This window comes from Fusarium vanettenii (genome assembly GCF_000151355.1).
Source record: "Fusarium vanettenii 77-13-4 chromosome 13 genomic scaffold NECHAsca_28_chr13_5_0, whole genome shotgun sequence".
Taxonomy (NCBI): Eukaryota; Fungi; Ascomycota; class Sordariomycetes; order Hypocreales; family Nectriaceae; genus Fusarium; species Fusarium vanettenii.
Window position 1 is genome coordinate 285,642 of NW_003315857.1, and position 12,886 is coordinate 298,527.

At 51.9% G+C, this 12,886-nt stretch overlaps 7 protein-coding genes across 7 annotated transcripts; 4 read left to right on the top strand and 3 right to left on the bottom strand.

Moving 5' to 3' along the window:
• The first annotated feature begins 52 nt into the window (after window positions 1–52).
• On the top strand, window positions 53–1,590 carry NECHADRAFT_73139 (uncharacterized protein). Its single transcript, XM_003043453.1, has 3 exons — window positions 53–300; window positions 364–777; window positions 832–1,590. The coding sequence occupies exons 1-3, from the start codon at window positions 280–282 to the stop codon at window positions 1,393–1,395; spliced, it is 999 nt and encodes a 332-aa protein (XP_003043499.1). The 5' UTR covers window positions 53–279; the 3' UTR covers window positions 1,396–1,590.
• A 402-nt stretch (window positions 1,591–1,992) lies between these two features.
• Window positions 1,993–2,947, top strand: NECHADRAFT_73140 (uncharacterized protein; the record flags this gene model as incomplete). Its single annotated transcript, XM_003043454.1, has 3 exons — window positions 1,993–2,234; window positions 2,284–2,762; window positions 2,809–2,947. The coding sequence occupies exons 1-3, from the start codon at window positions 2,133–2,135 to the stop codon at window positions 2,945–2,947; spliced, it is 720 nt and encodes a 239-aa protein (XP_003043500.1). The 5' UTR covers window positions 1,993–2,132.
• Window positions 2,948–3,290: 343 nt separating this feature from the next.
• Window positions 3,291–4,406, bottom strand: NECHADRAFT_88210 (uncharacterized protein; the record flags this gene model as incomplete). The annotated part of the gene is made up of 1 exon (XM_003043574.1): window positions 3,291–4,406. One exon carries the CDS (start codon window positions 4,404–4,406, stop codon window positions 3,291–3,293), a length of 1,116 nt encoding a protein of 371 aa, XP_003043620.1.
• Window positions 4,407–4,965: 559 nt separating this feature from the next.
• On the bottom strand, window positions 4,966–5,664 carry NECHADRAFT_123442 (uncharacterized protein; the record flags this gene model as incomplete). Its single annotated transcript, XM_003043575.1, has 3 exons — window positions 5,573–5,664; window positions 5,051–5,523; window positions 4,966–5,009 (listed from the first exon to the last, which is right to left on the bottom strand). The coding sequence occupies exons 1-3, from the start codon at window positions 5,608–5,610 to the stop codon at window positions 4,966–4,968; spliced, it is 555 nt and encodes a 184-aa protein (XP_003043621.1). The 5' UTR covers window positions 5,611–5,664.
• Window positions 5,665–6,609: 945 nt separating this feature from the next.
• On the bottom strand, window positions 6,610–7,919 carry NECHADRAFT_64862 (uncharacterized protein). Its single transcript, XM_003043576.1, has one exon. It carries the CDS (start codon window positions 7,618–7,620, stop codon window positions 6,685–6,687), a length of 936 nt encoding a protein of 311 aa, XP_003043622.1. The 5' UTR covers window positions 7,621–7,919; the 3' UTR covers window positions 6,610–6,684.
• A 502-nt stretch (window positions 7,920–8,421) lies between these two features.
• On the top strand, window positions 8,422–9,628 carry NECHADRAFT_105729 (uncharacterized protein). Its single transcript, XM_003043455.1, has 2 exons — window positions 8,422–8,736; window positions 8,789–9,628. Exons 1-2 carry the CDS (start codon window positions 8,451–8,453, stop codon window positions 9,313–9,315), a joined length of 813 nt encoding a protein of 270 aa, XP_003043501.1. The 5' UTR covers window positions 8,422–8,450; the 3' UTR covers window positions 9,316–9,628.
• Window positions 9,629–10,858: 1,230 nt separating this feature from the next.
• Window positions 10,859–12,617, top strand: NECHADRAFT_88214 (uncharacterized protein; the record flags this gene model as incomplete). The annotated part of the gene is made up of 2 exons (XM_003043456.1): window positions 10,859–10,985; window positions 11,047–12,617. 2 exons carry the CDS (start codon window positions 10,859–10,861, stop codon window positions 12,615–12,617), a joined length of 1,698 nt encoding a protein of 565 aa, XP_003043502.1.
• Between the last annotated feature and the right edge of the window lie 269 nt (window positions 12,618–12,886).

Here is a 12,886-nt window from a genome sequence, read left to right on the forward strand (position 1 = left end):
TCGCTTTCTCCTCGCCTTCGTAACCGCTGGACGCAACTGCAACGCAACGCAACGCAACCAAACCTTTCCACGTCGTTCCCTTGAAAAAAGCTTCCCCCCCTTTTTTGTTTTGTCGCCTCTTGCGCCCACAAATTGCAAATCTCTCCTTTTGTTATTCTTTTTTCCTTCCTCTCTAGACACTTCAACGTCGCTCCTGTAGCGAGTTCTTGAAGTCGCGTGCGTAACCTCTTTTGTTAGTGGCGAGCGGACCCGGGAGGCAGCCGACACCCGACAATCATCATGTCTGCACGATACGAACGAGTAAGCATCGCGACCCCGATGTATGGGTGTTTTGGACAGTGTAAAAGTTCTAACAGGATACAGGTTAACGCTCACGACGAAGACGACGTCGATAGTCCCGTCGACGCCCGAAACCGCCTTGGTCCCATCCCCAACTCCCCACCGCCCTCCTTCCACTCCCGAGCCTCCTCTCCCACAAGAAACCGCCAAGTCGATCCCGCCCTCGCCGATGCCTTTGACGATGATGACGATAGCGACGACGAGGTGGACGATCGGAGGCGGCTGATGCGACACAACACAACCTCTGCGGCTTCATCCACCGAGAATGTCAGCACGTTACAACCCCCAGTTCAGCCGGCTGCCCCGGTACCGACACCATCAGGGTCAAGGTCGACGAGGATTGTGGGAGGAGGACACGGATCTGATGGTGTTTTTGCCAATCTGTCTGCGCGCCCTGAGAGAGGCTCCAGCGATCCCGAGAAGGACGAACAACCACCGGTATGTGACACCCGATAGACTTTGACAAGGTATTCCAACGCTAACCTGCTGTAGTCGTACGAACAAGCCGCTGCCGACGCCGCTCCCCCATACTGGGAAACGACTATTCTCGCCCCAGGCATGGGCGGCCCCGATGAGGTCTACATCGACGGCATGCCTGTTGGATCCTTCTTCTCCTTTATGTGGAACGGCATGATCTCAGTAGCCTTTACGCTCGTCGGCTTCCTTCTCACCTACCTCCTCCACTCGACCCACGCTGCCAAGAACGGTTCCCGCGCTGGTCTCGGTATCACCCTCATCCAATACGGTTTCTACATGAAGGGTGTCTCGGACGATGAACCCCCAGCGATGAACGGTCCCGACGGCTACGCTGCACCTCCCAACCCCAACTCCCACGAATTCAAGCAAACCGACGTTACGGACGACGACATGGGCAGCATCAGCGGAGGTGAATGGTTGGGCTATGTTCTTATGGTTGTGGGCTGGTTCCTCCTCATCAAGAGCGTGGCCGAGTTTCTACGAGCCCGTCGACATGAGCAACTGGTCCTCCAAAGCCCCGACCGCGGCCTGGGTGTTCCCATCATTGCCGAGACGGAATCCAACGAGCGTGTGGTATAATTGGTGTTAAATGATATCCTGGCGAGCTCTTTTTTGTTTCTGTATAACAATACCATCATCATGCAAGCGCGTCAGATGAGCCTTGCTTTCCCTTTTGGCGTTTTCTGGATGGAGGGATGGAATCTGGGTCCTACTACAAGCTCATTGTTTGGCGCGTCACACGCAGTTTCTTAGTCACGTTTAAAATATATGTTCAGCAGAATCCAATATCATGATGAGCTGTGATTATGAAGACCTGGTGTTACCTCAAAGTACCCTCTACGGACATATGAGGCAAACTGCATCAACAGTAGCATCGAGCCAACATCTAACTAATGTACTGTACCCCATGTCACATCCTGTTAGCGATTGATAGACTATCAACATGGTTGTGGGGTTACCCGTCCGCCACGAACATCTCCCGCTGATCCCCAGATTCGGCCCCGCACAAGCTCCCACCATCAACGTCAAGTCATTATCATCACTCCATCACTGGTCGTCGTTCTTTTGCAGCACCTGATTCCAGTCCTTTGCTTCTTAATTCTTCAAACAACAAAGTAGCCAGCCTCTTACCTCTTCCACCGCATACTCTCCCTCTTGCGACCTATCTCCTCCCACGTTTCCCGACTTCCGCAACACCCCTCGTCATCGTGGCTTCACCCAAGAGGCTGCTTCGGATAGCATCCATTCTCTCAACCTTTTGCCCTCCGGCTTTCCTTCTACGACATAGCCACTCGATACACCGATTCAGCATCAACATGGCTTGGAGATGTACCGGTTCCAGCAACGAGGCGCTCATCGACAATATGTGGAGGAGCGGGCTCATTACTGATGCTCGTGTCAAGGAAGCCTTTCTCAAGGTACTATCCGAATATTTCATATTACCACTACTTTGACTAACAACTTCAGGTTGATCGTGCGCATTATGCTCCGTCAATGCCATACGAAGATTCTCCCCAACCTATCGGCCACTCTGCCACCATATCTGCTCCTCACATGCACGCCTCAGCCATCGAACATTGTCTCGCATACTTAATCCCCTCCTCAATCTCTCCATCACCACGCGTCCTCGATATCGGCTCCGGGTCGGGATATTTGACACATGTAATGGCTGAACTAGTCGGCGAAAAGGGCCTCGTGGTGGGACTAGAGCATATTAGGGAATTAAAAGAACTAGGGGAACATAACATGGCAAAGAGTCCAGAAGGGAGAAAGTTTCTTGAGAGTGGCAAAGTCAAGTTTAGGTTGGGCGATGGGAGGAAGGGATGGGTTGAAGAACCAAGAGAAGGGGAACAGGACGAAGGAAAGGGGTGGGATGTTATTCACGTCGGAGCTTCGGCGGTTGAGATACATCCGGAATTGCTAGAGCAGTTAAAAGCGCCTGGATGGTAAGTTCCCGAGACATTCTGTCAAGATGATACTAATAGTGCGCAGCATGTTTATTCCCGTGGATGACGATGGGATGGGACATAGCCAGCACGTCTGGCGGATCGAAAAGGACGGGAATGGGGAAATTACAAGGAAGAAGTTGTTTGGCGTTCGATATGTACCCTTGACGAATGCGCCAAAGTAGCTGGCTGATCTATGAGGTTTGAGGGAGAGAGGATCAAATTGCCAAGGCGATACCCTATTCATATCCCAGTTTCTTGTCGACTTCATTGCTCGTTCGACCTGCGAAGTGCCAGGTACACTAACGGTACAATACACCTTATTCCAGGCCATGTCACGATCTTGGCTTTTGAGAAACAGGCAAGCTCAATGTTGGCATTGTATTCGTCCTCTAGTCTATAAAGCAAACCCAAACTCCTCAATCATAATCATGAAACCCAATCATAAATCATTTTTCGCAGATCCAAACTTCCAGCGTTTGAGCGAATCCATCAGTCATTTCATTCATCCCGTTTTCCCCTATCGCCTCACATCAGGTACAGACCAAAGATGATGGCCACGATGGATGAGAGGACACCAGAGCTATACAGTCTAGGGCTCTCACTCACAAGAGCAGGGGCATCGCCAGATGCACCGCTGTCTTCACCTGATGAACCGCTTTGTTCGCCCGTGGCATCACTTTGTCCAGCGGAGGCATCACTCTGCTCAGCAGCCGCTCCAGTGTCTTCACCAGCACTTCCAGCAGAGCTTCCTGAAGCCTTATCCTGGTTCTCTGCAGGACTGGCATTGCTATCTTCGCAGTTGTCGCCCTCACAGTTAGGCAGAACAGCGGCGGGGTTTTGCGAAGCAGGAGGTGGCACACAACCTTCAGGGGGGCAACCATTGGGAGTCGAGTTGTTTGCGGGAGCAGGTGTCGCAGCTGGGGCGGGAATAGGAGCCGGGATGGGAGCTGGAACGGGAGTCGCAGGAGGGCATCCCTCAGGGGGACAAGCATTGGCAGCGGCTTGCTTCTGGACAGCAGGAGTAGCTGGTAGTACAGGCTCACCGCATCCTCCGGGAGGACAAGAGTCAGCAGCGGCCTGCTGTGCCTGAGCCACGGGAGTGGGAGGGATAGGTTCACCGCATCCTCCAGGGGGGCAGGTAGCAGTGGGAATAACAGGCGGAATGGTTTCCTCAGGTGCAGCGGCGGCTCGTCCAGGACAGTCAACGACTTCAGGAGGACATTCGACAACGACCTTGACCTCGGCCTTTTTGCAGTCCGCCTTTTCAGTTCCTGGGAGCTGCCACAAGCTGAAAACACCATCGCCTCCACACTTTCCACTCGCATTATCCCCAGGAATACAAACAGTTGAGCATCTGGCCTCATCCACAAGTTCAAAACTCATGGGCGTCGCATCCTCGGGATCATCGCAGTAGCAACCACCCCCGATGGCGACGAGGTGTGCTTGTCCGATGCAAGCTTCGAGACAGGCTTCTGCTGAAAATGTGGAGTCATCGAAGGGCATTTTCTTGGGGAAGCTGGAGGGTGATCCTGCGACGCAGCCGACGTATTCAAAGTTGGATGTTGGGTGGGGGACGGGAGAGGCGAGGATGGTTGTTACTGTGAGAGCCAGGAGGCTTGTGATGAGTGTTGTTGGTGCCATGTTGTTCAAGATCGAGAAGTGATGAAATGATGTCTTTGAGGATGGAGTGCTTGTTTTTATCTCTATGAGTTGCAAGTTGTTGTTGTAATTGTTGTGAGTTGTTTGATGAGATCGATTCTGAGCTCGACTTACACCAGCGCTATATACTTCTTACATCTACTCCCAACCTCTTGCTCCTATTAAAGACGGTATTTCCAAGAACAACCCAACCTTCATTATCTCAACAGCTGGATGCCATTGTGTGTCAATCAATGGACAGCAACTTCGTTCCAGACAGCGGCACACGAGGTCGGCCGTCTTGGCGGTTCGTTGTCTTAGACAACACCAACCTAGCGGTGAACCGGGCACCAGGCCGCCGACTCAAGCCGGAATGTTTAATTCTCTTGAATCAGGCTGGTAAGCGAGAAAAGTAGCCGTCCCGCCATTTCACGGTATTTTTGGTTACCGGGTCGTCGCCCGATACATGGTTGGCAAGGTGAAACTGACCCCAGATTTGAATCAAACTTGTTCTCAGTTCATATCAATATGTATAATAGAATAGAATCAGCTTCCTCACAATTTACCGTGTCTTTCCAACCATTTCCTTGACCTTAACCTCCCAACCTCCACCAGTCTCACCTACACAGCAGTGGGATACCCCTTACAATCCGGCGTCACAGTATCATACACATACTCAGTCCCCGCACATCCACCAGGACATTTCCCATCACAAGCATAGCTCGTGGTGACAGTAGCAGCAGTAAGAGGACATCCACACTCAGACTTGATAGTAGAAAGAGCCATACACATGGGCATGACACAAGTCGAGCACCGACCAAGAACAGATGTGACAGTCGGACACGCAGGCTTCTTTGTAATAGTAGGATGAGGGTTACCGTAGGTGGATGCGTAGATGTAGGAAGTGGAAGCACAGCCGTCGGGACATGTATTCTCGGCGCAGGGGTAGGATGTTGTAACGGTGGCGATCTTGGGGGGGCAGGAGCGTGGGTTGGAGATTGTGGAGAGGGCGAGGCACTCTTTGAGGACGCAGGTTGAGCAGATCTCGGCTGTGGTGGTGACGGTTGGGCAGGGCGTGGTGGTGGTGGTGCACTTTTTACCAGCCAGAGAGAGGGGGGTTCTATGAGTGTTAGCATTGGCATTGGTATGTAGATGGATAGATGTCTTACAGGGCGAGCAGAGTCGCAAAGATAGGTAGAGACCACATGGTGAAGTAGAGTAGTCTTGATCAAGGTATAGATGAATGTCAAGCAAGTAGAATAGTATATGCAATGCAAAGCTATACAGTTCCACAGCTAAAGCACAAAACACCACGAGGGCATCAACCAAGCATTATATACCCATCCACCCTCGTCTCCCGTACAACGCCTCAGCTGTCATTTGCATAGCCCGACATCCGGTGCTCTCCCCGCAAATTGAAGGGATCGCCACGTTTTTCTGTGGCTGCAGCGGCTCATACGTACCTACCGAATGATACGAGGTGTGTCGATCAATCTGCCGAAGCATGGACAGGGTAGTAAGCCGTGTGTATGTGAAACGGAAACGTAGATTGGTTAGGGGCTAAATGATGACCCGGTGACGCCTAGGGATTTGCACAAGGGGAATACGAGCATGATGCAAGCCCAGTGAGATAAGATGCAGCAGAAATGTCCCAGCGACGATCCGATGGGAAAAGTTCTTAATTTGGTATATTCTTGTGTTTCCCTCTCCTCGTCTCAGCTGGTTCGTAAGACGGTGTGTGAGCTTATTCCCTTGGCTGATGCATTTTGGGGCAAAACCGATTAAACTCTCTTGCTGCCGTTGGAATGTCTTTGCTCTTTGCTACAGTAATGACGTCTTTTGTTTTGGTGTCTTGTCCAATCATGAGTAAAGCGGCCTTTAAGGAGACCGGCTAATCGGAGTAACCAGATGCGACCTGGCTGGCCTCATGGATGTAAACAATGCACAAAATATCTTCAAGTTCTGTGATTCCTCAACATTTTCTGAGTGGCTTTTTGTTTTGATGAGATTCATGGCCAGTGAGTTGACCTGTTGTTGCATGTTTGCATCAATGCGAGCAATGTCCTCCGAGAGGGATGTCATTGACAACACAGCATCAATGCATGCACTTACATGGCTCTATGCTTGCCAATGGCTTCATGATGGTCCTCCTGAGTGATCATTTTCACCAAACCAGGCTCAATCACAGATTGTAGAAGTTCCGGCATAAGACGGACAATGTCTATCATTATATCTCCAGGTCGACGTCTATAGTCTATTCCCATCTATGCCCTTTACTTCTCTACTTTTGCTCAGCCTTTTCCTTCTTCCACTGATCAACAACCTCCTGCACAACCTTGTCCAAATCCTCATCCTCAAGACCAAGCTCCTCCATAGCAAACGCCTCACCCCTCTTTGTCCAGTCCGCATCCAGAGTACCAAGCACAAACACAATCTCCTCCATGGCGTGCTTGCTAAAGTTGACAGACAACTTGTTCACCTCGCGCTCAAGGAATGCCTTGGAGTCGACAAACTCCCGTGACCAGGTTGCACCGGTGGCCTTTTCCAGGGATGCGAGCACTTCGAGCTGGGTTTTGCGGAAACTTTGGACGTAGAGGAGGCGGTTCTTTGTTGTGTCAGGGCGCTTGAGGACTGCGACGAGGGCTTCTCCCACACGGCGGAGAGTAGCCGCTGAAGCTGGGATATCACCCTTGTCAAGAATGACAGCCTCATTGGTGTCGAGGTTAAAGTGCAGCAGTCCATCACGGATACCAAAGTCGAAAAAGTGACCACAAACGAGCGACGTCCACGAGAAACCTGGGTTCTCCGCCGCAAGCTCAACACACTTCTCCCTCACGAGATCCTTATCACGGTAAAGCTTCAACAGCTTCTTGGCCTCCTCACTCTGCGCATCACAGCTGCCAAAGTCGGCGGGGATGAACCGCTTGACACCAGCCTTGGCCGAAGCCTCTGCGAGTCGCAAGTGCTGCGAAACATCCTTGAGCGGGAACGATGCGATCACGACGTCTTGGCCTTTAAGAGCGGGCACGAGACCCTCGACTGACATGTCATCGGGGATGGTGACGGAGGTGGTAGACGAGGCATAGGCGGGTGTAGAAGTAGAGGATGCGCGCTTGGCGACAGAGATGTCGAATGACTTGGAGGCGACGAGACCTTCGAGGAGGACGGTACCGAGGTTACCGTTTGCACCGACGAGAAGGACCTTGTTGAGAGACATTTTGTAATCTTGCACGAGTACAGAGAGTGTAAAGAGTAGAGAAAAGGTACAGAAACAAGATGAAAGTCAAGCTCGTATTGATGATGCCATGCGACATCGGCGGGGTAACTCCAAACACATCATGACCGATGCGGGGCATGAGCTGCCTCATGCAGGACAATTTGATCAAAATCCCTCCAGTGCCAACAGATTCTTCGCTCCTAGATGCTCTACTCTCCATAGACTCATCGAACCATCGGGACTCTCCTCCGACTGGATAAAATCGGGAGTCCATTCCGACATGTGGATCGATCCCGTCGCCATCGACTTCCAAGAAATACAAAAACAGGAAAGCCACTCCGAGGATGATAAAGCTTTATCTACCATGGTATATATACTCGGCCGTGTCCCGTTCGGCTCAATCCGTACTCCGTCCTTTCGGCTCCGGAACGTTGACAATCGCGAGTCCCGGCTCCGGGGTTTGTGCTCTTTATCTCCGGCCGCGAGATCCACTCGGCCTCCGAGTCTTGAGCGAGGGCCGGGCTACCCTACGGCGTACGAGCAATGTATAAGCCAATTGGAAATTTTACAGATATTCTCAGTGTCGTACACTGTTTCAATCAATATAATGCCTCGGACTGTTTGCTCTTAAATCCGTTAGATCGCGACTTGGCCCGCTTGTGCATTGTTCCTGTTTCGTCTAGGTAGGCAAGGTAACCTGCGTAAGTCGACCGTTTACACGTGAAGTCATGATGAATCAATGTCTCAAATTCAGCTATTTAAGAGAATATCCTCCCTGATATGTTCTCCTCAACAATTCGCATCACTCCAGATACACTCATACAATCACAATGACAGACAAGGAACTCGTTCTCATCACTGGCGCCAACACTGGCATTGGCCTCGAGACGGTCAAGGCTCTTTTCCGCTCTCCCAAAACCTACCACGTCCTCTTGGGCAGCCGTAGTCCCTCCAACGCCGACAAGGCCATTGCGCAGCTCAAGGAGGAGTTCCCAGATGTCAAGAGCACTGTGGAGCCCGTCCAGATCGACATTGCTGATGACGAGTCTATTCGCAAGCTCTTTGAGCACGTCAAGTCTAAATATGGCAAGCTTGATGTTCTCGTGAACAACGCCGGTAAGTAGCGTGCTCTTGACAGCTACAGGCACATCACTTACAACAGTCACAGGAGCTTCTTTCGACCAAACTTTGGACCAGGATGCTGCTGATCCTGCCTACCTGCGCAGCCTCTACAACAAGACCTACGACGTCAACGTCTCTAGCACACAGGTCATCACTGCCACCTTTGTTCCCCTCCTCCTAGCTGGATCGTCTCCCCGCCTTATCTTCCTCACCTCGGGACTGTCAACGCTCGAGGGCTGTCACAAGTCCCTCCTAACCAATCTCGCTCGCGATATCCCCAGTGGATGGCCAAAGATGGATGTACGCACAGCCACCGCTTACCGTTCCAGCAAAGTTGCTCTCAACATGGTCATGCTGTCATGGTACCATCTTCTCAAGGAGGACGGAGTCAAGGTCTGGTGTATCAGCCCTGGATTTTTGGCAACTGGTCTGGGAGGCAATCCGGAAATGTTGAAGAAGGCTGGTGCTGGAGATCCCGCCACGGGAGGAGAGCTGGTCAAGAAGGTGATTGAGGGTGAGAAGGACAATGACGTTGGAAAGGTTGTTGGGCAGCCAGGTGTCCAGCCGTGGTAAGAGGTCATGTTTCGTGCTAAATTGGTTGAGTCTCCTCACCAGTGACAGCTCTAAATGACGCTCTAGTGATTGTTAGAAAATTGCAACGTGGATAGAAAGCTTAATGCCGCTATTCTACCAGCTCATCATCTGCCCGTTAAAGCCACAGTGATGATGAATCTGTCTCAAGCTCTAAGCGGCCAAATGCGAAAATAGCAGCCGAGGATCAACAGAGTTTAGTTTTTCGGACAACTCATCAAGACTGCGCGGCCGAAGCTCCAGATGATCCCCGAAGCGCCAAAGGAACTTTGGTAGGCGTATTTCCTTCTCTTCTTGGCGGTTCATGCGTATAAAGTGATACGTCATGGTGGTGGTTCGCGATTAATCCAGCCTTACGGTAAACGCCGTTGGTGGAGCGACGCCGGGAACCCTTGGACGGCATCGGCACGCGAGTCGACCCCGAACCCTTGTTGCAGAGACGAATAACAAACAGGGTCGGGTTGACTTTTTGGGGTCAGCTCAGAATAGCAATGACGGGGGAATGCCTGAGTAAGAGAGGATGATGGATGGATGCAGCGTAAAGGATGACCCAAGGACAGTGCGTACAGCTCATAAACTGTATTTCAGCCACCATCACGGCATTACGTTGTGAGAGCCCCCCCTGCGTTATGGTGGCTAATACAGTGCGGACACCGCCACAGGGCAACCGGGGACCCGCGGGTTCCTCACCCACGACCCGGTAACCATGCGGGCTCCGTCGAAGCGGTAGAGTCCCGGCGAGTCTAGAAGTGACTCCCCCTGCTGCGCCAAGTGACGTCGGCAGTGCGCGTCCCGACGCGTCCCCACAACCCATGGATCAATCCCCCAGCCTCAAGCAAAGTCTTTGAGACGGTCACGGTCAGAGTTGTAAGTTTTTGGTCTGTGAAACCGTGTTGAGGTGACAACAATCATGCTTTGCCAAGCTTCAGGCCTCCCCCAAAAGACAAACAACAACCTCATCGGAACATGCTCAGGCACCAGAAATCGTTCAGCCCAGCCTCATCATCGTTTGAGAAATGGACCCTGCCAAGCGAAAATGGGCGTCCAAGCACAGCCCCCGCCAGCTGACGTTGGGTTTTCGCCCTCTGAAAGAACATAGCCTTTAGAAACCGAAAAAAAAATAAAAATAATGCCAAATCAAATCTTATTATAGCTGTCCTCTAATGCAGGGCTGATCCTCATTATTCACCTCGCCTCGCAGATCTCTTTTGTTCATCATCTGCCACGTCGTCGGACGTTTTACTAGGTAGTTGCCGTTTCGTCTCGCAGCCCAAAACCCAAGCCAAGACATAATTAATACCTCGACTTGACCATTACTCTTTTGTTCATCTGTCGGTCAGAACCTTGTTTATTCCTCCTTTCATCAATCTCCCGACAAATAAACAAAAGAGGCTGGAGACGGTTGGGTCCTTATCAGATTCTCGACTCCCTGTTCTCTCACAGGTTGCCTTCCTCCTAACAAATACTCCACCTCCACCACATTCCCTCCCCCACGCAGATCCGGCAACACCCTCCAACTCCAAGAATGGAAGCTCGTTCGCTTTCCGCTCTCAACAACCTCGCGAGCAATCCGCCGCAATATCCCATCAACCCTGCGCAAGAGAGGCAAGATCCTCTCACTCTCTACATCTCCAGAGTTCCCGGTACTCGAGGTAAGATTTTGGTTCACCTTCAACTCCCGTCATCGGAGCTGACGCTAACCGCCTCTATCAGATGTGATTCTTTCACCCTTCAAGCCGCAGCTCAAAAATGTTACCGGCGAAGATGTCGCCAACTGTCTTTACTATGTCCATCACGAAGCCCCCTCGACAGAACTGGTGAACCCACCACCTTTGCGAGATGACGGCCACCGATCTTCGAGCGACGACAGCTCCTCGATGCGAAATATTCCCAGGAAACCTCTACCTGGGTCAGCGAGACCCTTGACACCTCCCACCCGCGACCATCTCCCAGTTCCTGCTTTCAGCAGCGAATATCAAGATCCTGGCCGAAGACGTGGGCTCTCGGTCAATTCAAGCTTGGATGCTGCTCAGCCAAAGCCCGTATGGCCAGGTAACAAGCATTCGCTGGACGAACCCAGGCCTGACCTACCACCTCGACCGACCCCCGTGCCTACAATTCAGGCTCCCACTTCGCCTCTTGCCCAGAAACCAGTCGGTCCCCGACCAATGTCTAGTCCTGCGACCAACCCCGAAAACGATAAACCTCTTCCACCTCCCCCTGGGCCATACCAGGCAGCCAACTTTGATCATATGATACGGGCGAGCCAGGTTCCAGCGAGAGCAACCCACAGTCGATCACCGTCGCCGAGAATAAGCTACGAAGGAAAGCCTTTTACACTGGCTCTGATCCGTCGTGATCCGAGCACAGGAAACCAGTGGAACGTCGCTCACGTCTCATCGATTCAGCCCGACGGGCCACAGCCAGATCAGGATGATTCAAACCCACTCTTCGGCTCCGTGCCACCCGTCGCGCAATCGCCGAGTAACGGAAACGCTCCCATCAACGTACAAATCGAGACCCTGGGTTACGGAAAGTTCCGCGGCATGCCCGCGAGGCGAAGCTTCGACGCCGGCCCTGGTGCAGATGCTAACCAACCGAAGGACGGAGGTGTCGTTCTCCAGAGAACGGTTGCTATGGGGTACACAAAGAGCTGGGCATCCAATTGGCGAGAAAAGCTTAACCAGGATGGACGAGGTCACGGCCGATCGGGAAGTGTTGGGTCGATGGACTCGGTTGGTGAAGCTCAGTCTCCTATCGAGCCGCAGATTTCCATGCAGCCCGGCCCAGGTCTGAGGCCTCGGGGGCACATCTTTACGAGCCCCTGGAATGGCAGATGCGAGTTCCGCACTGCTCCTTCTGGGCGCAGTCTCAAGTGTTACCACGTCTTGCACGATGATCAGCAACCATTTAACCCTCTCGCAAACCAGGGTTTTGGTCCACCTCAAGCCAGCAGCATGCTAGTGAGCGAGCTGCGCTTCAACCTGCCGACGGCCGAACTCTTCAAGTCCCCTGAAGGTCGTGAGGAGGTAAAGAGTCAGATTCAAGGGCACTTCAACAAGCTCCTCAAACGAGATGGTCGGAGCGATGTTTCTTACGACGACGACGGCATGGTTTCACCATTCGATATCAACCTAGGTAAAGAGAAGGCCGGCGGTGGTAACCGCGGAAAGAGGGCCAAGCTAGGAAAGCTCATTATCCATCCTGACGGCTTGAAGATGTTGGATCTGGTTGTTGCGGCCAACATGGGTCTATGGTGGCAAGCATGGGAAAGAAGCTTCTAAGCCGGCATATTGATTGCATTTCTGATTTCACGGGATTTGCATGGAGTTTGGGATTTTGGTGGAATTATTAGCATCTGCTGTACTTGATACCTTAGAGCTGCATAGCCGCGAGGACGAGACGACGTGACGAGGCATTGGATGGAGGATATGATGAATGACCACTCAACTTTACGGCCAGTTTGCAAAGATACCAATCAGAAGCAAGGAATTAATTCTTATGTATCAAGTAATTTTTAATTGAACCTGTTTTGCACTGTCAATGGTGACGA

Excerpts from the sequence above, each read along its gene's own strand:
- NECHADRAFT_73139 (XM_003043453.1), top strand. The coding sequence starts at position 280 with ATGTCTGCACGATACGAACGA. Across the intron at positions 301-363 it reads TGTCTGCACGATACGAACGA|GTTAACGCTCACGACGAAGA; the intron begins GTAAGCATCGCG and ends AACAGGATACAG. Across the intron at positions 778-831 it reads AGAAGGACGAACAACCACCG|TCGTACGAACAAGCCGCTGC; the intron begins GTATGTGACACC and ends AACCTGCTGTAG.
- NECHADRAFT_64862 (XM_003043576.1), bottom strand. The coding sequence starts at position 7,620 with ATGTCTCTCAACAAGGTCCTTCTCGTCGGTGCAAACGGTAACCTCGGT.
- NECHADRAFT_105729 (XM_003043455.1), top strand. The coding sequence starts at position 8,451 with ATGACAGACAAGGAACTCGTTCTCATCACTGGCGCCAACACTGGCATT. Across the intron at positions 8,737-8,788 it reads TGTTCTCGTGAACAACGCCG|GAGCTTCTTTCGACCAAACT; the intron begins GTAAGTAGCGTG and ends CAACAGTCACAG.